The 23,953-nt window shown below is 41.7% G+C and overlaps 1 protein-coding gene across 6 annotated transcripts; it reads left to right on the forward strand.

Moving 5' to 3' along the window:
• Positions 1–178: 178 nt before the first annotated feature.
• nkx2.2a (NK2 homeobox 2a) lies at positions 179–7,828 on the forward strand. 6 transcript variants are annotated; one of them, XM_078089809.1, is made up of 3 exons: positions 179–598; positions 5,775–6,099; positions 6,842–7,828. In XM_078089809.1, exons 2-3 carry the CDS (start codon positions 5,835–5,837, stop codon positions 7,393–7,395), a joined length of 819 nt encoding a protein of 272 aa, XP_077945935.1. In that variant the 5' UTR covers positions 179–598; positions 5,775–5,834; the 3' UTR covers positions 7,396–7,828. The 6 variants fall into 6 exon arrangements, with proteins under 6 accessions (XP_077945935.1, XP_040055934.1, XP_040055931.1 ...); XM_040200000.2 differs by having other exon boundaries at positions 467–598; positions 6,818–7,828; XM_040199997.2 differs by lacking the exon at positions 179–598 and adding an exon at positions 3,357–3,636.
• The last annotated feature ends 16,125 nt before the right edge of the window (positions 7,829–23,953 follow it).

Here is a 23,953-nt window from a genome sequence, read left to right on the forward strand (position 1 = left end):
CGTGGATAACATGCCACATCTGCTCTTTGGGCGGCGCTGCTTCTTGGTTACCAAGCGATTTATTAGAGAGCCCTGTGTGAGGAATAATAGGTTGCAGTAAAAAAAATAAAAAAAATACCAACCAGCAGCTATACTCCGTATATAGGCGTATAAAATGATCTCTGAAACAGGCTGTTGTAACATTGTCAGTCTCGAACATTATACAATACCCCCACCCGCCCCTCCCAAAAAAATTTAAAAAAAATCCCAAAGAGAGAAAAGTAGCTGCAGCGGGATAAAAGCACCGTCCGCCGGGTTTTTTTTGTTTGCGCTCAAGACCAATTTATTGCCGATGAACATATGGCCAATATTTTGTCTCACGTCATAGCACGGGGAAAACAAACAGCGCGCAATGTTAGCCAGTCAGCAAGAGCCGGGCCACTTGGCCAGCTATGCAAACGCTCTTGGACAATATGAGAAGAGAAGCACTTGCTTTCTGGGTATATAAACCACATCAGGCTTATCTCTGCACGCACTCCTGACTCCCATTTGGAGATATTTCATTAACTCCGCGCGCTGTCTTAACGCTGGCAACACACCCAGGCCCCCTCCAGTCCAGGTAAGCGCACTGGATGCTCCACTCTTTTTCAATACAGTCTCTTCATTTTCCTTCTGTTTTTTTTTCCAGCCGAATGGACTTTGCATATATTTCTTTTGTTGCTTTTTATGTGCATCGGTGCACATTTAAGTTGTTAAGTGGTCGTTTTAACTGCGTTCAATGCTTGTTCAGTGTGGGTCTGTTGGGTTTTTGTGGTTGTTGTTTCCTTTAGCTGGTCATTACGCACTTTGAGACGGCCCATACAGGATCATGTCCTGCACCTTCAGGCCCAAGCTCAACCAGGAGACTGAATGTCCGCATTGTTGGGAATAAAATAGTGAACTCTACTGAACATGAATAAGTATTTAAAGAGCATTTGCATGGCCTCTCTAACAAGCAACAAAATATCATACATTGACCATCAGCATGGTTCACCAGTGGTGCGCTCACGAGGTCACACCCTGATTTAATGAGGATCATGTGTATTTGAATGCAGGATGGACATGGATGGGTCCGTTCGCCTGCAGGGGAAGAATCAAACGCCCGTTATTATCACAACGTGTCTGGTCACACCGCGTATGTTCGCATTGGTCCAAATAAGTTTTCTAATTGGGGCGAAACAACAAGCACCCCCTGCTGTTTCCCAGACTTGCCGGTAGAGACCGCTAGAGCTCTACAGATGTGAACAGCTGTTAATGTTATTACTGCACTCTCACACAGGCTGCCTAACAAGGAGGACAAGTTGTCTGTACTTGTGTCAGTAGATCAGGTTCTCCTGGAGAGGATGATTTATTCATGTGTTTATTTATTCATGCGAGTGTTCGACACAATAACAAATATCAGTTGTCCCCCCTTTTTAATTAATCCGAAAAAGTCGAAGTCTCAAGCCATTTCTCTCTCTCTCTCTCCTTCCCGCCGATGTCAGTGCGACGCTGAAACGGGAAGTGATTAAAAAATAATAAACCCCTTTTTAGCAATTCGTCTTACACAGAAAAAAAGATTAAGGCGAATGGCACAGCGTGGCATGAAATTCACCGTTACAAATAAACTGGTGGTTTAACAAATGAAGGCATCTCCTCGGGCCATGGGCGCACTGCTATAATCTTGCCGTGACATGTTTAATCATTAGAGGAAAGCAGACGAATAAAGACTTTCGGCCGGGAGGGAAAGGTGGCTGGATTTCTGTAAAAAAAAAAAAAAAAAGAAGAAGAAAGAAAAAAAAAAAAAACTGGCTCCAAAATGATTTCTAGCCTGAAGCCAAGTCTCCTCGGGCCACGGCTTAGCCCCAATAATAAATAAACCGGACCCGCGTTACCTGCATATCATATATAGGCTTTTAATCATAGAGGGAGGAAATCGGTGTTGTCACTCTGTGCATTTATCACGGGCTCCCTGCGGCAGAAGGGGTTACCTTTATCAAAGACTAACTCCCCGCCCGAGGCGCCCAAACGCGCTGAAATTCAGCGATTAAAAAGGGGAATGATCAACGTTATTATGGATTCTCCTGCGGCATTCTTATTTGTGCATTCAATCGAGAGATTTATTTAATCAAGAATATAAAAAGCTCTTTCTTCACTTATTTGGGAACAATCGTGGGCATGAATTTTTAGGAGGGAATTATAATTAATCAGACGGGGCCCGTTTTTTGGGGTTCATCCGAAAAATTAATTGTTTTTGGATGAGTCCATTCTGCTGTACGTTTGATTACAAAGCTGGGATCAGGACGAAAAAAAAATGAAACAAGCTTTAATAATGAGCCAGTCAGCTCTGTTGCTCATAATATTAAAATGGGCAAACTGGTGATAGCATAATTACAGCAGCAATGATGACATGAAAAGGTTATTCTTACGCATGCTGTGCACATCCAGTTTTATGGAAGTAGTCAGTTGAGAAATTCCATTGTAATGTATGTTTTTTGGAGTCAGATCTGAAGATTGAGTGTCAGCTGAACTTAAATAATCGGGTGATGTGAAGCCCCAGCCCTGCGCCCCGTATTGTCCTTTAAATCCTGATGCATCTGCAGCTCAGAGGCCCTTCTTTACTCCATCTTCTGTCTGGATGAACACCCCCAACGTGCACACACAATGCGCTGCAGACACACAGTCCTAGCTGAGGATCGAGGATGATTTACCCACGCGGAGGGAAAAGCAGTGGGAACATATTTCCAACAATGTTTCAACAGTTTTAATTAGTTAAAAACCCGGATAGTTATATTATACGACCTAATAATTACAAAAACATCACCAATGAAACTTGTAGGGACAATGAAAAATATAATGGAAACGACACAACGTCTATAATGATACAAATAATAATCATATGAGAATTATTATTATCGTCAATGATAATTACTAAAATAATAACAATAATGCCAATTTTTCTCCTGTAAAAAAAGATGATTTGTCATTCATTTTAAACTGGAATTTGGAATAAGTCGACATAATACAGCCTCAATACATCCTGAGCGGATTTACAGGACGGTGAACATGTCCCGGTGTCGGTCCCGTCAACTCGTCCCGCTCTGGAACCAGACGTGGCCACTGTCAGAGGGAAAAGGCAAGCGGCCTGTTTGAACTACCTGTGAAAGTAAACAGGTAAACACAGAGCGATAGGCTCTCCAAGTGGAGTACGTCCACTTAGCCTGTGCACATTTACCTCTTCTTGCCGAAACCCTCGGCTCAATTGATCAAATACTGCATCCCCAGCAACTGACCACAGTCTGCAGCCCGGCGCGCTCCCCACGCGCCGTCACCAAACCCACTGTGACTTCCCCCTTGTCACTGTGCCACACGCAGCCACAGCAAAGGAGAATGACTCGGGTGATAAGCGCGCGCGCTCTAACACACCCCGATTTAGCTCTACACGCTTTCGAGGTGCTAAACAAGCCTCGGTGAAATAATGTCCTGCATGGGCCATGTGAGTTCCCTGATGAGATGTGGACGGAGGGTACAGTCCGGGCCATTCCTCCGAGGTGCGTAAAGCTCTCCGTGTGTCTGCTGCAGGCTGGATGTCCCCTTCACATGTCGGATTTAGCTGAGAAGCATTACTTGGTGGATCAGGTCAGTAACCTCTCTCTCCCGTATGGAGGCTCCAGCGCTGCTGCAGTGTGTCCACAGCCCGTTCAGTTCAATGGAGCCTTTGTGGGATGTTGAGACTTGTGTGATTAATTCTGCCAGTCTGGTGAAATATTTACACCGGGGCCTGCATTAGCAGGTGCACTGTGGACCAGACACCTTGGAATGAGCAGAGAGCATCCGTTAATTATAACGCCAATAATATTGATTCTGAATTAAATTATTTCCATTGGTTTGTATTAATGTAATTCTATTAACTTACCAATAATAATGGAAAATGCATAATGATAAAATAGCCATATTCTGTGTGAGTCATAATAATACTTTTTAAAAAACATATAATAATAAAATGTGTTTAATTCAGTGGTGCAATCTATTTCTATCATCTGATTTCAAGCACCTGAAGTAATAAAATACAGTATTTCCTGGTATACCACAAGAAGGAGAAATACTACTGTGTGTGTGTGCGTGTGCGTGCGTGTGTGTGTGTGTGTGTGTGTGCGTGGGTGTGCTGAGATGAAGGACTTTCCTTAATATTGTGCAGCGATCCAGGAATTGAATGAAGAGATAGTCCATTGAAAGCAGTTGAATGCCATGACAACTAGGAACAACCTCAGATTTATTCCAAACAGTTAGGAAGCATTGTGCACGGGGCGTCAATCATCTATTATTTCGACCCTGAAATAAATGCAAAAACTGCGGCCGGACAAAAGCTTCCAACAGGAGCCGGACATTTGTCTACATTTCCCCCATTGTCTGCAGCTTAGCAATCGGTTTGTATTTGTGTTTGCCCGGGACCGACCACCCAGGATGCGCAGAGGACTTGGTAGAAAACGTGAAACATTGTCACCCACATCACATAGTGGATAGCAGGCAGAGGGAGGAGAACGAAAGGGAAAGTCTGGAAGGGGAGGAAAATAAAGTAAGCAACAATGGTACTTGGATTTCCCAAGAAAGAGCAAGATTGAGCACTTTAAAAGGGGGAGGGGGGGGGGGGGGGGTCCAAACCCGCAGAAAACAAATATTAGGATGCGCTGCCGTGATAAAACTGTGGAGATTTATTGAAGAAAGACAGAAATATTTTCCAACAGAATGATTAGTTCATGCAAGAAAACATTGCTTTAGGCCTATTGTCTTCCTCTTCTTATAAACCTTATATTTAACGCAGCTCAATTCAATGATCTATTAATTATTATTATTATTTGTATTATTGGTGGTATGATTCGTATTGCCGTTGTTGGTTGTATAGTCTTCTTTACTAGCATCATATTTGGATAGGCCTGCACTGCCTTAAATACCTGATTAGCGTTTTCAGACAAACAGAGTCCTGCTTCAGTTTCAACACCGCCTCTTGTCCTTAAGCCTTGGTAAAAATATTGACACAAAAGGTTTACATAAATTAACCCCGAATATTTGAACAATAGCCGCTCTTCCCCGTGGTTCCCATCCCCAAACAACAACTATTAAAAAAAAAAGAAAGAAGAAAAAAAACCAAATGCGTTTTTTAATGTATTAATGTTTTTGTGATGAAAGTAAAATAGCTTCAGTGGGAGAAATTTGTTAAAATGGTCTTTTAAAGTATTGTGAGCATAAAGCTACTTGGAGGTTCTTTGTATGTAAATAGGGTGTAAAAAAGGCCCTCCCCGTCTTTGTAATTAATTGACACGTTATACCACTCATCATGCTCTGAAGCACCAATGGTAGAGGCTCGGATCTCCCCAAAACCCACAATTTCACATCTGCAAACACTGTCTTCATCCACTTGACTCCTAAGACCCGCCCACACGTGGCCAACCTTTCGCGTGTTTTAATGCTTTTTCACTGCAGGTTCATGTGTTGAGACCAACCTTATATGGACTGATCGGACAAGGTAATGGCTTATTTCACTCTAGCACCCAGCAGTAGCACAGTATCCATGAGCCGCACATAGCACTTCAGCCACTTTGGCATTCTTCCTGGACTTACACTGCATCCACTACTACTTGCTTAGGCAATGGTTATCCACAGTGGCTGCTCTGACTGTACTTCAGCGTAGGGCGACTCTTCCTCATCCGATTTTTTTTCCTCCCGAAACGTCGCCTCATCCCGTTTTTTTCTTCTTCTTCTTCTTCTTTCCAAAACAGCGGATTGTCCCAAAAGCTGGTGCAGCAACTTTCCCCTGCATATTCCCCCCCCACCCGAATATGTCGTTGACCAACACAAAGACGGGCTTTTCTGTAAAGGACATTTTGGACCTTCCTGACACGAACGACGAAGACGGATCTATCACCGGAGCGGAGGAAGACACGGAGGGATCGGAGACCACGTCCACGACGAAAACCACTGGAGTTTTGGTGCAAAGTCCTCTAGAAAACGTTCAGAATCTGCCTTTAAAGAACCCCTTTTATGACAGCAGTGAAAATCCTTACACGCGATGGCTTGCTACTACGGACAGTATTCAGTATTCATGTAAGTAGAGTCCAAGAATGCTCGTTGATCTTGTTGGTAGTGACTTCCGTGGTATTTCTAAGCTGTGCGGTTAAATGAATCCAAAATTGGTGGCACGAAGCCTCCTTTTTTACCAACCCGAACGACGCCCTTGGGCGGCGCGCAGCATTCGTCTTGAATGCACCGCGCACCGCTGCGCTCGTCTTGAGGCGTTTTACTACCCAGCAGAATGCGTGCGGCGTTCAGGCTCAATGCAACGCGCATTGCAAGAAATCGATCGGTAAAACACGGCGGGGGGGAAAAAAAGCGCAAGCGGGTTATTCTGAGTTATTCTGAGTGTGAGCACGGTGTGAAATTTAAAGCATGCATTCTGCGGGGATTTACGAAAACAGACAATGCCACCTTTTAATGCTTCACCGATTCGCTCAGCGTGTACGAGATTGGGGCTGAGCAATCTTTTTCGTGGGTGATATCCACTGCAAAACTACACCAAATTTGGCCAAAATGTGGCTTTTTTAATTATTCGGCCGTGTTTATGTCTTACAAAGTCTTATTTTGACAAGTGCTCAATCGTTAACAGGTTAGTTTCCCGTTTACACCGCAGCACTCGATTTACCTCACACGTTTTGATTGACGGTGATTGTGTTTCTGATTTTTTTTTTTGTATTATTATTATTATTATTATTTTTTGTTAATCTTGAAATGTCCCTGGGAACTTTACAACATAACATTTTGACAGTGTTTCTCCCGTTTCTTGCCGCAGTGCACGGTCTGTCCGCCAGCTCTCAGGACTCGGCCAAGTCCCCGGAGCCGTCCGCGGACGACGAATCGCCGGACAACGACAAGGAAACTTCCAGCAGCGGCGGCAGCGACTCCGGCAAGAAGCGGAAAAGGAGGGTGTTGTTTTCCAAGGCGCAGACCTACGAGCTGGAGCGTCGCTTCAGGCAGCAGAGGTACCTGTCCGCCCCAGAGAGGGAGCACCTGGCCAGCCTGATCCGCCTCACCCCGACCCAAGTGAAGATCTGGTTCCAGAACCACCGGTATAAGATGAAGAGAGCTCGGGCCGAGAAAGGTATGGAAGTGACCCATCTCCCTTCTCCCAGGCGGGTGGCCGTGCCCGTCTTAGTCAGGGATGGAAAGCCTTGTCACACTCTTAAAGCTCAGGACTTGGCGGCCACTTTTCAGGCCGGGATCCCCTTCTCGGCTTATAGCGCCCAGTCACTCCAACACATGCAGTATAACGCGCAGTATAGCGCCGCGGCCACGCCACAGTTCCCAGCACATCACTTGGTGCAAACGCAACAGTGGACTTGGTGAGAGAAATTATAGAGACTTGGCTTCGGAAGGCACGATAGGGAGTTTCACCACAAGGCAAAGAAAAAAAAACAAATAAAACACAAAAAACAAAAAGACTTTTCATTTTTGCAGCTTGACTCATATATATACTACCATTTTTATTCGGGGCTCATGTGTGCGCCGTGTTTACATGTTTTCGTTAAGAGAACTGGGTCCGAATCTCTCCCTTATAGATTTTATTAAGAATGTCAATGCTCTTCTTGTGAATTTTTTGTAAAGTATGTTGTGTGTTGGTTGTAGAGATGTTTTCCTCTTTTTTCCCCCCTTTGTCCCTTCGTGTTATTATCAGCACGTACGAACCACTTTATAATTATAGAAATTTTAATTTCTTGCTTCTTTTATGGACCGAAAAAATATTTATGGCCATGAATAAACACTGGCAACTTTGCAGCTATTTTCCTTTTGTTTTTATTCCTTGTAAATATATTTGTGGCAAATGTTTGCGAGCTCGAGAAGCTTCCGGGAGCGCAAAGCTGAAGATCAGCCCCTACATATATTTTAGGTTACACATTTTTAAAAACAACATGGGATTGGTTTCTGCCAAAAGGTTATGACTGCCGTGTCAGATCAGATGTAAATATCCGTGTAGCCGCGCGGAGATGGCTAAATGTCCCACTTTTTTTCTTACAAGGACTTTAAAATAAAATGCTGTGTTTCTCAAATGAGGTTTTGGTTTATACAAGTGTCCCAATCGACGTGATCATCTCTGAAAAGAAATCGCCACAGACACAACAATGGAAGTCGAGGTGCTAAACACTAGATTGTGGCGCAGAAAGAAGCTTGACTTTAGGAATAAATCTCCAGCGCACTTCAGTCTTTTCCTTTTAGACAGATCTAATCCAGAGAATATTTTTTTTTTCAGAATCCGGACACCTCACTAATAAAGAGCCTAAAGTCACTTGTGGAATGGGACTGAAATCCACTCACTTAATATAAGAGGGCTTCTCCACATAAGAAGCTTTTGAGTCAAAAGCTCTCCTTTTTGTCAGCATCCACAACCACTCCCGGCCTTGGGTGTAAAGTGGTGGACGCTGTGTGGGAATAAGGAGGTTGGGGGGGGCGGCCGGGGGAGTGTGGGGGGGGGGGGTATCGTTTAATGCAATAAATGTTTTGTTATCTTGTTAAGCGCTAAACTGCAAATAGAGCAGGAATAATCAATGAGTCACCAGTCTTCTTTGTTTAAGCGCGGCCAATGGTCGGCTAAAATACGCACGGCTCAGAGGGGCTCCAGCCTTCTAATAAAGTCCCCATTCATGTGATCTCAGACCGGGCCAAGCAACGAGACACCGCAGAGTAAACTACACGTTGCTCTGTTGGCCACCGTTCTCTTTAAGGTGGAACCAAAACGAGCGCAAATGGCTCCCCGGTGATCCGCGGATTATCAGGCAGTCAATATCTTGGGCAAATATGATAACCTGGTGGAGAAATCAATGCATCGTGTTTGTCCCGGGACAAACAAACAAAAAAAAAACACCCTCCCTCAACAGATGTTAGAGTCGCCCCTATCATCGCTGAACAAACAGACAAATTGGTCAGATTTGCTAATTATTTACAGAATGGAGTCTCAAGGGGCTACTGCTTTTGTGGCCGACACGGACTCAATTTGTCGCCGACAGGAGGGTTTTGTGTTTCACCACTGGTTGAGCCTGCGGGTCAAATAAATCAGCAGTTTGCCTTTAGTTTCTTTCGCTCCTGGTGCATGAAATACGCGGCGTCGCCTCGAGCGCGTTACGCCCCATTATTTGGTGTGACGTGCGCAGGGCAAGGTGGGGAAGTATTATCTGTTATTTCACTATATGGGAACTTTAGCTTTAACACGAGGGGGGTCCCGACGTTTAAACCCCGCCGCGCTGCCCTCACCCCTCGTCCCCCCTTGTGCCGAGGCGGTTTTGTCAACTCTATCATTGCACAATACAGTACACGACCCAACCCCGAAACAAAAGCCCGGGCCTGGTTCTGCGGGATGTTAGAGGCGTGCATGTTAACGGGCTGCTGCGGACTGTAGATAGAGAGACTTTCTCGGTGCTGTTCAGAGTCAGGGAGACGCATCCTTGGGCTTTTTGTCCTGCCAATCACATGGTGCCATTGTGATCTTTGCTGCGCACGTTGTATCCCCATATGGGCAGCTGGGCTCGGGCAAGGAGAAAAGGGGGTCTCTCACAAACCCCAAATTGTCTCAAGCGTTCAAATAAAGCATTGTTGTCTCTCAAAGAAAAACGAATTAAAAATTCGTGCTATATCTATTCTGGTAAAAAAAAAAGAAAAAGAAGAAGCCCCATTCACAGATAACAGGGAGTCCTTCTTCCTTGATAGAGCTATGCCAACAACAGCCTTCTCATTTCTCTTTCCCCTCCATCCACCCGTCCTCCAGAGTGAAAGGCTGCTTATTGTCTGTCCTAAAAAGTCGCTCTTCTTAGCGAAAAGAACCCGCTATTTTGATACCAAACAGGGTTCTTCCTTATTTGCTGTAAGTCCCGGTATGCGTTGGCCTGCTTCTAAAATAGACTCATGGAAATATATTTCACACAATGTGAGAGGTCATTTATTCAAAGTTCCGCTTAAAATGTAAAACTGAGCTGCTATGGACATTATACTCCAATTATAGGTCATTTATATAGGACATTTGCTGCGTCGGTCAGATCGATTGCGATGTAAACTTCCCTTTGAATTATTTTTATTGTGAAGCTGATATTCTGGAAGTGCTGCTGCAGGATGCAAATGTTTTTTTCATGGGAACACAAAACACTGGCAGGTGTGTTGGAGGACGAATGCACCAAGATGTGCTGCCGCTGAAAGGATTGCAAATGAAAGCAAATAGCTCCTATATTTCTCAATAGCATATTTTATTGTGCATTTCTATTTTGAGATTTTCTATTTTATTTTTTATTATGGATTAAATGTATTTTAACCATCCACTAAATCTAAAGCATTGTCTAAATCTAAACACATTTTAGTTAAACCTTCCCACTCAAAAATGAACATGTTCTTGCGTCCGACCACGCGTTATGTTTTACCCCAAACCAGAATGACAATAAAACCCCAAAAAATCCGCCCTAACAGCCTCCCCGATACATATTTACGGTGTACAATATTCGCTTTGCAGCCGTGTTTCGTCATTAACGCACCAGAAAATCACACCGCCCTTCCAGCAGCCCGCCAACAGGGTCAGATTTATCGGAAATTGCTTTTGGCTGCTTGAAGGGATAAAGCAGGCGACGTTAAAAACAAGCGTCTTGGCGTGCAGCACAGTTCAACCTGCGTGGATAACACTATTATATACCTTGGAATACAATACTTGAGGAAATATGCACTCGGGACACCATGTGCTCCTCGTCATCCTGCCCATTTGAACCTCGACATGAATCACTTTTCTATCATGCACATCGCCAAATAAACGAGGATTTCAAAGCTGTAATAAGCGGTGCTTTTCATTTAAAGGAAGCTATCTGGGTTTTATTGCCTTAAAGGAGATTCAGATTAGATTCGCCACAGTGCCGATATTAAAGAGAGAGGGAGTGACGGAGGGGGTCGGGGAGGGGGGGGGGGGGGTGCAGGAGGAGGAGGCGCTGTGCCAAGCTGCCACTAGATGGAAGCAGAGGTCTTTGGTTCGGCGTCATGCAGCGTTCACCTGGAATTGTCTGAAACAGTCCAACAGCATAACGTTACACCGTGACTGCTTAAACCAACGCGTTTCTTCCTTCTTCTCTTTTTTTTTTTTTTTAAAGAAAAGACGTCCCAGCAAATTTGACTGTTTTAACAGCAGGATTGCAGTTTATAACGATTTGATGTATTTGAAGAGAATAACCGTATCGCTTACGACAGCTGACTCGATTCAAAACAGTCCACAGACAATGAGCACGAATTCAATCTCGGAGAAGGAGGGAGACTGGGTGACACCACAGTGTGGCGCAATAGGATAAGGGAACAATCGGACAAATATTTTGCAGATTAATGCACTTCACTGGAAGTGAACAATGGAGCAGAAGTGAGGTTTTCCAAAGGAAGTCTCCGCTCTAACAGGGTCCTTCACAACAAAGAAGACTTTGATTCAAATACACACATTAACATGACGACAAAACTGCATTCTCATCACAACTGTTTTTATTTGAACGCGTTGTATTAAACAAAAACTGAGAAAAAAATATAGTCTTGGAGAAACTAACAAGAAACATAAAATCTATGGCGTCTGATGGCTTTATTAAAAACAAATACTTGGATCCACTCACTACTAATTACATTCCTATCACGTCCTGCACGTTAGGTCGACTTACTTCCCAGGCTGCAAAGTGCCTCAGCGACCATCATCTCCTCATGCGGAGACCAAGTTTATGCAAAGCACTGCAAAATGGGTCGGATGACCAAATAAAAGGCTCCCATCTTCATGCACCTGCTCAGTTCAGCATCAGTGAGCTTGCACCTGTAGGGGGCCTCATTGGGTTAGAAAGAGGCACCAGCAGGGGGTGGAGGGATGCTAGATATGATTGAAGAGGAACGAGAAGGGAAGAAAATAAAATGTTAGATCTGCAAGAGTTTTGTTCACTCAGATGAGGCTGGTAGAAAAAAATAATAATACACAAAAGGACCAAACAGCTTCCAACTAATGTGCACATTAAAACTGCAGCCAGTTATTCCTATTTCTAAATCCGCTCTAGGAATTCTTCAGATGAATGCTTTGTTTTCGTGGGAATACAGAGATGGGACATCTCGGCATTCTCATTAAGATATCTCCCGGAGTTGAGGAGTTATTAGAGCGCACAGAGAGAATCCACGCGGTGGGACGCAGTGTCTGCAGAGCTTCGCTCCGACGGGGAGAAGCCGAAGCACCCGCCACTTTCTGCGGGTTCAACGAGGAAGACACGGAAGAGTCTGCAGCTTGGTGGCAGTTTTCTTTGGAGCTTAACGGGAAAGAGACGACTCTGACTTCTGTCATTTATTGTGTTTTAGCATGAATTTAAAACAAAAGGAGATTCTCTGTTATTGTATATAAATGGAAAGCAGAGACTAGTCGTTGGGCGAACTGTAATGCCGGAAACGTGTCATTTTATTTATAATATCTGCATTGCATTTCTTTGCATTTTAAAAAGATGTATTCGGTGTCTTATTACAATTCCTAATTGTTGAATGTATGGAATAATTAACCCCTTTGTCTGCTTACAATTTGTGCCTTTGTCCATCAGGTTCCTGCACAAAACATTCAAAATGTTCATTTGGCACTAATGTTTTAAATTAGACATGGACAATAAAAGAAATCTAGTGGGAGCAATTAAAAAGGGAAAATATTTTACTGAATTGTTTATTTGCACATATCCAGCAAATATCCTGAAGGTATTTTTTCATTTTCTCTTCTGCTGCTCAATCTGAGGTGGCATCCTTTTACTAAAAAGTGGAAACACAGCTTAGAGACAAATACAGAACCCATCTCCTGAAGTTTTAATTTAAGGTCATCTTTACAAACTTCAAGTTTAAGTAGATGTAATCGGACTGAAGCCGAGGTGAAGCTGAGGCCAGACTGAGTAACAAGCTCCATAGGGACATTTTGTTGAACTTTATTAGTCAAAATTCAACAGCGATTGAAAGTCTCTCCCATGTAAATCAACATTTGTATTCTGGCTTCTTGGGGCAAGACAGAACCCGCATCAGTGATTAGCTGGGGGAGACGCTGATGGTGCAGTTCTCAAATTGTGCCAACAGCAAGTCTGAGTTTCAAGCACTGCAGATGATCAGCCGCCGGTTCAGAGCCGTCGTCTCTGTGAAAAAGCAGTGAGTGTCAAGGTTCTTGACTTTGCTGAATGTCAAGATTAGGAAAACAGCAGAGTCGGCAGAGTGCACCGGGAGAATGCCTCGATCTGATCAGGTAGAGTGCTCGGACAGGGAGGGCTTCTTTTTTTCCCCTCTCCAGGTACCTTTCTCATCCTGTCTGCCATGTTCCACCACTGCAGCCATGTAAAATATACGCAATGGTAGATGAAATAAAGGAATGCTAAAAAAATCACACTGGCTTCTTATTTTGGTCACTTTTGTTGTGCGGAAGGGGTTTTAAAAGGGTCACAATTAACATGCAAGCAATCATGATGAATGTATATCTGCAGGAAAGCACTCTGATAGCTTCATTGTACAACTAAGTCTCAGCAGCGTTCAATTGACATCATTCACTAATATTCTAACAGCGAATACTCCATCTATCTCAATGGGAGTCAATGACAAAGCAATGTGACAGGCAGTGTTAAAAAAAAAGAGGTTGTTGAGAGCTATTAACAACTAAATGTGTCTCAAGCAGGACCGTTTCACTCAGCGTCCTCCTGCTCACAATGGTGTGCAAACTCAGGTACATTACTGGGGGGGTCAGATATGTATAACAAGGTGCACATGTCCCCATTGAAGCTGCTCTGATTAAACATAATCTGGTGACCAATAAACAATTTCATGCAGTATCACAGCAAAGTTTGTGTAGTTGCTGCTGTCTTCCAACAAATATTTCTATAAATATGAAATACCTGTGGCTACTCCCGTCGTATCAATACGTTACACATCTAATGGGGTGTTTAAACCTGAAATAAAGGCTATGTTCATTCGCAGTGTCTGCGTTTCTCACAGTGTTAACTCAAAAACTGTCTCACAGAGACAGAATTAGGCTGCTCAGATAAATAACTGAATTAAACAAAAGGGGACTTTACATTTTGTGATTATAAAAACAGAACTCATGAGATGTTGAAGCTGCGAATGACAAAATCAACTCAATCGTTTACTGCATCAATATTGAAGTTTTAGTTGACAAGTTCATTCAACTGCTTTTGTTTAAGCTAAGCTTGTGGTGTTTAAAATTCAATGTAGACGTTTTGAAAGACAAACTTTCCATCCCAACCGATGTGGTAGATCAGAGATATGAATGTTGTTGTTAGAACAGTACATGTTTGTATTGTGCTGCTCAAAGAATAAGACCACATTGGATGTGGCGAGCACATGCAACGTGCTAAAGTGTAATATAAAAATCCAAAACGTGGTGATAATGATACAAATGTGGTTAGTTTGAAATGAATGGTCTTTTGCTATTCCTCACAGGTGAATTTATACCAACAGTGCATGATAAATCATACTGGGAGGCAACTCTTCACCAAGGGTTCTGCCTCTCACATCTGTGAGCTCTTCCATTAAAGTTCTGCTGCTGTTGTTATGAAATGCAAATTGCCTTACGCTCTCATTTCCCTTTGTCTTCTCTTTCTCAATGTTCCATCTCAGGACTTGAATTGTCTTGTATAAAACCCACAGTCCGCTGCAGTCAGATGGGCTGGATGGGGGACAGCGCCAACAATCAGGTTCCCAGAGTTGAGTGTTTATGCCTTTCACTTAATGGATTGTCTCACCTTCTTCAGAGGATGAACATGAGGTGCTTGAGATGCCAGCACTGCAAATGGATCCTGGGGCTTTGAGCCTCATAACAAGCGGCCATCATCTGTTTTAGACATGCTTCAATCAGCATGCGTGATGATCAAAGAGCAACAATGTGGCAGCGGCGCGTTTTACCAATTCAAGTTGCCTAATTAACTTCCTGTCTAAAGAGGATGTAAAATATGTGCAGCAAGTTGTGCCCATCATGTGTTTGTGCACTTGTGCTCTGTGGTGAATTTATAATGTGTTTCGGAGCTAACTCCGCTGAATGGGAAAATAATAATATGAAAAAAGAGCTTCTCTGTGACATTTCTGTTCTGTGGACTTGCTTTACTTAACAAGGTCATTGGATCAATACTACCGAGCGATGCACCATCTGACATCACTGTATTAACTATGACATTCAGCCTTTATGCTCTTGGTGATGCGTGACATGGAAGCAATAACCTTCACTCATTCGTCTGCTACACTCACAGACACCGAGTCTGCCGATAATACTTTCACCGACACATCTTCCCGTCGTCTCACTGTCCTTTCCTCCATACTAAGGAAACAAAAGGAACTCATTAGAAATGGAATCAATAACCCCACACGATGCCTACGCATCTGATCAGCTGACCGACGCAGACAAACGGTAGTGTCACATCCATGGCTGCCCTCGCCCGAGTGCACCTGAGCAAGGCACACGACCCCCTCCCCCCTGTTGCACAGCACCACTTGACCCCTGGGCCCCTCAGATCTCCGGTCCTTTGCCCCAGTTAATACCTTGCGGAGTGGGAGAGTATATTTGTTGCCCAGATGTGCAGTCCAATCCTCCACTGCTGTAACCATGGTAATACTGTACATCAGAGGTCTTCAACAGGGGGGTCCGCGACCCACTGGGGGTCCGCGGAGGTACTGCAGGGGGGTCGCGAAATTTTTGGTTGATAAGACAATTTTTTTTCCACAAATTTAAATGTCTTCAGAATCAGAATTGTATTTATTGTCTTCTTTATTGTTACACATTAACATAAATCCAACATATTGTAGCGAACGGATAAATGAATGGAGAAGACATTATCTTTCAGTCCGCAAAACACACATCCAGCTTCCCACAGCAGCTCTCAAGCTGGGCACCGGTTCATTCACAGCACCTTTCACGCTGAAACCACAGCAGAGGCACCAGCCAATCAGATCACGTTCATGCTCACGTAAAAGCGCAAAGCTCAAAAATAAAAGATGGCAGACGAAACTCTGTAGAATAGGGGGTCCCTGCTCCATCTCGCCATCAGTTTGGGGGTCCTTGGCCTGAAAAACGTTGAAGACCCCTGCTGTACATACACACATTTCCTTATGTTTATGCTTTATTTTTGCAAACATAACTGTCCAGACATGTTTGTTTATTTTCTATTCAACACTGTGTATTTATTTATACTGTGCTTTTTGTATTTTTACAGTGTATTTATTATCATTTTAAACGTACCTGTACAGCACGTTCTTTCGTTCACTGCTATAAAATGTACAAATGGCCAAGACATGTTCAATAAAATCAATGCCATCCTCACATAATTTTATAAATCTTTATTTCATCACAACTTGATGTAACTGTGTGTATCAACACATGACATTTGTTTGTTTTTAATAAATTGTGTGTTTACAAGTACGCCACTTTATAATTCCACAAGGCGTAAACTGTACTCCTCATTAAACTCGTCATGTGACATCATTAATAGGTTACCTGGAATATGATATAAAAACCAAACCCCCAATGCATTGTTATTTATCCCACACAGCAGTATATGTAGTAGAAGCCTGCGTCATTAAAGCCTCCTCACATTAACATAGTCAGTGGGAGTCTGACCGTTGTTTATACCAAGAAAATGTATGAATACTTTATGTAGTTTATGAAATGTGTTAACATTGTGAAAAAGAACAAACAAACCAGTGGAAAGAGAATGTAAATTAATTACTTAGAAAGGAATAAAGAATGGAGGGAAATGAAGCAGTTATATTGATTAACGAATAAATACATTACATGTAAGTAAATGATCCACAATTTCGAATAACTAAATATTATTATATATTATCATATTATTTGAGTATTCCACTCTAAAAGCAGTTATTTAAGGACTTTTATTTTGAAGCGCACAAAAGAACCGGGCCAACAGAAGTTCATCTGCGAGCAGTTGAAATGGCCGGATGAGCCCCTGGGAATGAAACTCTCCTGGTTGGAGGAGACCTCTGCAGATGCCACTGAGGTGCTCTTAAGCAAGACACTTGACCCACTGCTTCATGTCCAGCTGCAGGACGCCGCGTGTGTTTCCTCTGCACGGCGCCGACCGAGACCCTGCAGCCGTGCTCAGACGGCCTGACAAAAAAGTCATCGGGTTGTTGATGTTAGAAAATGGTTTGCAAAGTTAATTGGCAAACTTGTTTATCAACCTTACCAATATACAGTGAACACAATATAAAAGGTGTGTATAAAAGAAGCTTATATCCAAGAATAGATTGGATAACAACATCTGTGGGCCTTTTTTTCCTGAAAAAACGGTATTCCACAGCAGATGTTTATATATTACATGAACCAACATGTTAGTATTTCCCCATTTATGTGAATCGGTATTGTCATGAATGACGGTAGATGGTATGTTTGGTTATGAAGACTCTGGTTGGTGCCATTGTTTGGGAGTTCCAGCAGGGACTCCTGACAGCGCACACGACTAATTTGACAGGACAGGACAGCTGTTACTGACGTCTAGCCGTGACAAGGAGCCGATAAGCACAATATTAGGACCGATGACTGATGAAACTCAGCCGTCATTCATTTCAGTACCTGTGTGTTTGCTGCTGTGACTCCTGTGACTTGTTCCAAAGTGTGAATACTGTACATTTTGTTTAAATAACCTGTAAGCATCCATCCTATTGTGCTCGGCCACTGCTGCAAAATAAATAAATCAAATCCAAGCGGTGAGCGGGTAGCAGGTGGCTGAAGGGCGTCCTGCGTGTTTTCCCCTTCGACTGGGAACCAGTCGTCCGAGCGGAGGCATCTCTCTCTGGCTCCTGCACACATGGCTGGACGGAGGAGAGAGGACGAGGAGGTGGAGGAGGAGGAGGAGGAGGAGGAGGAACAGTCTGCAGCGTCGGAAGCGGCTGATTTCGCGACGGTTTCAGAGAAGAGGCCAGCCAAGCATCTCAAGTGGCGGCGCAGCGAGAGAGAGGGCCGCATTGTAGACAAGAGCAGGTGGTGTAATGATCAGGTAGACGAGATGACATCAAGCGTCCTCAGGGATGGCCGGGCGCCGAGAGCCGACATCCTTCCAGAGGGGAAGAACCACTGGAACGCGACCGGACAAAACCAACAAACACGGAGAGAGCCATTAGCTGACTTGTTGTTTCTGCAGAGCAGCAGAATGTCAGACAAAGGGATTTAAGCGCGTTGGATTTCTCTGTTAGCTTTTCGGACGGAACAAAGGCTTTAGGAATATTGTTTTTTGACACATCGTTGATTGACAATGATGGATGCAAACATTTTCATATCCACTTCTTCCACTCCAAAATATTCTGTGGAATTATTATGTGTAAAAGTGCATAATAAAATACCTTCTAGTGCAAATACATCTTCATAGATCAGATGACAAATACTAGATACAAAGCTGTGTCGTTCCACCTTTGGAGCCTCATTCAACAATTTGTCAAAACTGAATCCTTGCAAAAGAAATAACATATAATTAATAAATATAAGATGTTAGAATAGTGCAAACTGTGATATTTCTTATATTTTTAAGCATCATATGGTGTTATGATGAGATATAATGCTTAATCGGTAGGACAGTAACCTGTCCACAGTGATCACAACGTAACCAATGAGCGATTTCATTTCAAGATGCTGATTAAAATGAATAACGAGTTAGACAATTCGCTCAACACATAAAAATGGAAATTATGTAATTTACATTTCATATTGTTCTGCAGTTGTGTTTACAAGTTTTTCAAGTATTTTGAAATGTTCAGACGTGTAGTCTATTCTGTTGTGGGGCTCACAAAGAAAAATGAATATTTGGACGCATGGACTGTCACCAGACAGAAAAGTAAAAACACCTTTCAACTCTATGCATTGTTATGATTGTGTAATATGAATATCTTATTTTCTTAAATAAAAAGATGAAGAGATGCAAAAATGTAAGATAAAGCTTCACTTCTGATTCATGGGAAATTCACATAGTCGCCTCGCAATGGTTCAAATTTTTTTAATGTAATTCAAGCCACCGTAGTTTATATGAACATTTATATTGAAACTATTTTCACTGTTTTACCAAACAACTTGGATGATATCGCCACAAAACACCCCCTCTTACGTCAGGAAAGTCAGACGTTTCACTCTGATGCTCCTGTTTTTCATTAGACTATAGGTCAAGAAAAATGAACTTCACTTAAAGGATTTTTGCTGCTATTATTATTGGGACGCTGAACATTAATGACTTTTGACCCTTTTTAAATTGATGTAGTTCTTCTCATGGCCACAGAGGACAAATTGAAGAATTTAGCAGGACATTCATGTGAATAATTGAAAATATGGTAAGTGTGGGTTTTAATATTATAAGAGGCACCTCGAGATGAATAGGCTACATTTTAGCTTTAAATGTTGACTTTAAGTACACAAGATTATTGCTTTAGCTCTTAAGCATTAACAGCTTGTATAAAGGATGTTGTTTAACTTCTTGGGTAAGCTCACATAGTTTACATTGTAATATGTTCTCTTTGAAATAATTTATCAACAATAGACTGTTATTCACTTTGTAAGAGAAAATATTCCTTTTTTCTATTAACAGAAATATTTCTGTTTTAACCCTGATCAGCATGTCAAGGTCAACATAGGAGACCGCACATGGCCTCGAGCAAGGTTTTAAATATTACACATTTCATATTTTATTGATTTGACTTGGTTGAAGTATAATTTCTGTCAACAACCAATTCATCACACAAACAAAACAAATGGCCAGTACACAAAAGCATGCAGTTGTACATAGTTAGCTAAATAAAATAAAATTGTAGTTTACAACCTACAAACCACAATATTGTTCACACGAAGTAATGATGGGATGAAGTATTATTTGAATAAAATAAAAAAATAATTCATATAATCCATAAATATATATGTGGGTGTTTTACAAGGGTAAATATATCACATTACACAAAAATTAGGTTTAAAAACCCACAGTATTAAAATAAATAAAGTTCAATAGTGATTATGAATATGACGACATTTTTACAATATCTTAATACTTTATTACATATTTTTGATGTATAATCCCATTATGTTTTCATACATCTGCAGGTAATCTTCTGCGGCCCCATACAGCAGTTCATTCACTCGTCATTTTCTGAAAAGAAAGCGAGCAAAAATTATAATCTTTTCACTCAGCTCAGTAAATGGTCTTCGACTTTATATTCTAAATTGCAACACGTGGTGAGTGCTCGTATCTCTCAGGATCAATACATTCAGAATTTGAAGTAGTTTTTGTGATGTGTTTATGTGGATTCATCTAAATAATGGTAGTCTATCAGGGGGCCTACTCGATAAAAGCATCCCAAAGTGGGGATAAAGATACAGGTAAAAATATTCCCATTTCCATTGTTGAGTTGTGAAGCAATTTAAAAAGTTTCCGTCTCCACATGCAGCACTCAAAGTGCTTTGAAACTTTTGATCAGAAGATGTGACCCTTGACTTTTACACCAAAACAAGCCAAATAAATGACTTTCTGGCATAAATGGACATCGGGAAACACTTGATACAGATTTCAGCTATTTGCATTAATTTCCCCTGTAAAACCAAGATTGATCATTATTATTATTATTTCTTTTTCTACACATGATGGGGAGAAATATCTACAAATGGATTGTTATCCAGCTGAACGTTTTCGACAGCACCAAAAAAGAAAATGAAAGGGACTGAAACAAAATTTGCAGATATATGTAAAAAAAAACACATTGCCTTTTAATCTGACGAATAATATCCACAAGGTGTGAATATTATTTTTGAATTGACATAAAACACATCCAGAACAAATGTGTGATGTATTTTTAGCTAAAAAATAAATACAAAAAACAAAAAACAGATGACACACAAGCTATTAAACAGCTCTTGCTTCGATAACAGTACAAAAAAAGTTCTATACACTTCTACACTCTCAATCTACTCAATCTACACTTCCATCACAAGTATGCATTCTGCAGTAAAGCAAACTAAATTTGTATATTTAGATTTTACGGAAGTGTCATCAAACAGGCCTCATCTTATCACAACAATTGGCTGCCAAGGGCAAAAAGAGATTGGCAGATGTTGCCATGTGAGTAACTGGGTGACAAAGCCGTGGTTGAGTCACAACCGTACTCTCTAACAGCTTTGTTTACCTGCCCTCACCGCTGCCACCATTAATGCAGCCGAGAAGTGGACCACCCGGGCCCCCTTGGAGCCTTGGTTATCTGCATTGATCTGCTGTGTGCGTATGTGTGTGTGTGTGTTTTTAATTGTTGCTACAAAAGAGAGCGGCTATGCTAAAATGTTGCCACTCCAAACAATGCAGGGGACAGCAGCACTCACAGACAGCTGAGTACCTCAAATTTCAGGAGGCTAAAGCCGTTTCTGACCCAGAAAGGTGGAAATGTGTATTTTACCCCTCCAAATCTCAGGCAACAGACTTGCAGAATTTACTTTTGTGTAGTTAGTCATCAATTGATTTACTGGATTTAAAAACTCTTTAAAACTGAGCATAAGCTAATGGTTGAAAAATAATACATGGGTGGGGTTGACGCGTGATATATAAATGTCTCTTTATATAATTAGAATAGTAAATAATGTTAAACACAATGATATTTCACCTACAGAATGTGGGCACCTCACACAGGATTTTAGCTCTCTTAAAAAACCTTGTTACTTGTTTTCTAATTACATTAGCGCACATTTGATCAGCTTAGTCTGAGACTGAAGAAGAAGCCAATATCCACTTGTGAAAGATGGCCTTTAATCTGTGGCTTCAAGTCACACTTTAATGTATTTCTTTTATACATGTTTGAATTTACAATCTCACACAAGATGGGACAGATTTTCTCCAAGTAGGATCATATCAATTATATTTTTTGTGGTTTTATCTCTTTCACAAAAGATTAAACAATAAGTTTTCACATTCTATTATGGTTACTATATTACTATTTATTTTTATCACTCTACATCCCTCTGTCTCTGTTTTCTTTGGCGTTCTGTGGCCTTGGATTAATGGCTTGAAAAGTCAATATTTATTTCAAGGAACACAGATGATTTAACAACAATTGCACAGTAAAAACAGGAGAAGTAGTAGAAAAACACAACATTTGCAAGGTGGCCTTCCCTCAGTTCCTGATTATAACCTTTGCTATAAATTAATCAAGTGCTACCCACAATACAGTGAACTTTAAAAACTCTGCTCTCTAATCCTATTACAAATTTCAATTATCCAGCATTTTCCTCAGTCAGATTATGGTCAGCATCCCAATAGAAGCCCACATTCTGTTTTCGGCGCTCTATTAGCATCATTTCGTCCATCAACCGACATTAATTGTGCATGAATGCAAACTCCCGCAGAAGAATACGGTCTTCAAGAGGCCTGTCGCATACTTTCTCCACTTGGGAGGACCTTTAACCTACTTAGCTGAGGAACCGTACTGTTTCAAGTAGTGCAGCTGAAAGATATGCACCTGCCCGCTTTTTACTCTCACACTGCTCGGTGATTTAAGGGGAGAGAAAGTATTTGATCTAAACGGCACTACAATGACTTGCAGGTGTGGAATTTTCGCCCAAAAATGTCCTCTCCAATTCAGCGGGCCGGCCGCCATACAGATGTGCGGTGGCTTAAATACCCGCATTTGCTGCGAGGAAGACAATTAGTGTGTCTTGTTGCAAGATTGTGTCAGTATACAAGTTTAAAATCGGTTTATTATATTGTCTGCGTAATAACCCACTGGGAAAAACAGTGTTCAATACCTGGGAAGAAAACACTTTGCAGAGCCACAGACATTTTGGAATCGACTTAAATTTGTATCGATAGTACATTTCTGATTTGATTTGAAGGGACAAGGAATTATGAGCAAATTATTTTCCCTTTTCCTGTTTGCATTGATTACATTTTTATAATATGATACTTGAAAAAGTTCACATCACTAAAAAGTATTTTCTAATTTCATTGCATTTATGTCATAAACGACGCAACCCGATGCGCCAACGCACTCGAAGCGGATCATCAGTCTCGCTTCTTCGTGGGAACCAAAAGCCATATTTATTTGTCTGATACCGATACCAAATCAAATGAGAAATCACGGAAAATCTATCAATGCCAGAACAAACGACCAAGAAAGAATATGTGTTCTCATATTTCCATAAGGTCCCTGTGTCATGCGTTAATTACGCACGCAAGATTCGACCTGGATTTGTCTTTTATGATTGAATTGCACCGGCATCTAGCAACTACTCTTTAAACTAAAGTATCATGATTTTTGTCCATGATTTACCATTCAATTGCCAAAAATGACCTTATTATATAGATAATAAAGCTGGGAACTTCTTACCGTTTTGTTACATCTTTAAATCGCATTACAGAGAAAAAGTTAAAAGTTAAGTTAGAGATTTAGGGCCTTCGAGACTAAAATGATCCCCATGTGCTCTGCACTTTGCACTCGGCCGGTGTGTGGTTGAGGTTGCAGGTCATGACCCCGGCCCTTAAGCCATCTCTCCAAATCTCTCAGGGTATTGAACCAACAACGACGAGATGGAGAAAAGCACTTCAGTAACCATGCGCCATGGTCCATCTGCTGTGGTGAGCTGAGCTGAGGGGGGTGATGATATCGGAAAAAAAGATTGTCTCGATAATATTAACTACATAAATGGATTGTTGTTCGCTTCCGGTCAACAACGATCAAATGGCCAGAAGAACGTTCACGCAGCATATTCCGTAAAATTGGTCCAAATGTCTGAAGTCAGCGCTGATTATTTTGGGCAATTTTGCACCAATAATTCTTATAATTATTGGACACGATGATAGACGACTTTGTCGCTGGTTGCAAACAATTATTGGCACACATTGGACACTTTGGTATCCTTCTGTTATCACACAATTGAACTGGC

Source organism: Gasterosteus aculeatus, chromosome 15 (genome assembly GCF_964276395.1).
Source record: "Gasterosteus aculeatus chromosome 15, fGasAcu3.hap1.1, whole genome shotgun sequence".
NCBI classification, from domain to species: Eukaryota; Metazoa; Chordata; class Actinopteri; order Perciformes; family Gasterosteidae; genus Gasterosteus; species Gasterosteus aculeatus.

Coding starts and splice junctions, on each gene's coding strand:
- nkx2.2a (XM_040199996.2), top strand. CDS start 3,511: ATGTGGACGGAGGGTACAGTCCGGGCCATTCCTCCGAGGTGCGTAAAG. Junction 3,637..5,774: donor AGCATTACTTGGTGGATCAG/GTCAGTAACCTC, acceptor TTTCCAAAACAG/CGGATTGTCCCAAAAGCTGG. Junction 6,100..6,817: donor GGACAGTATTCAGTATTCAT/GTAAGTAGAGTC, acceptor ACATTTTGACAG/TGTTTCTCCCGTTTCTTGCC.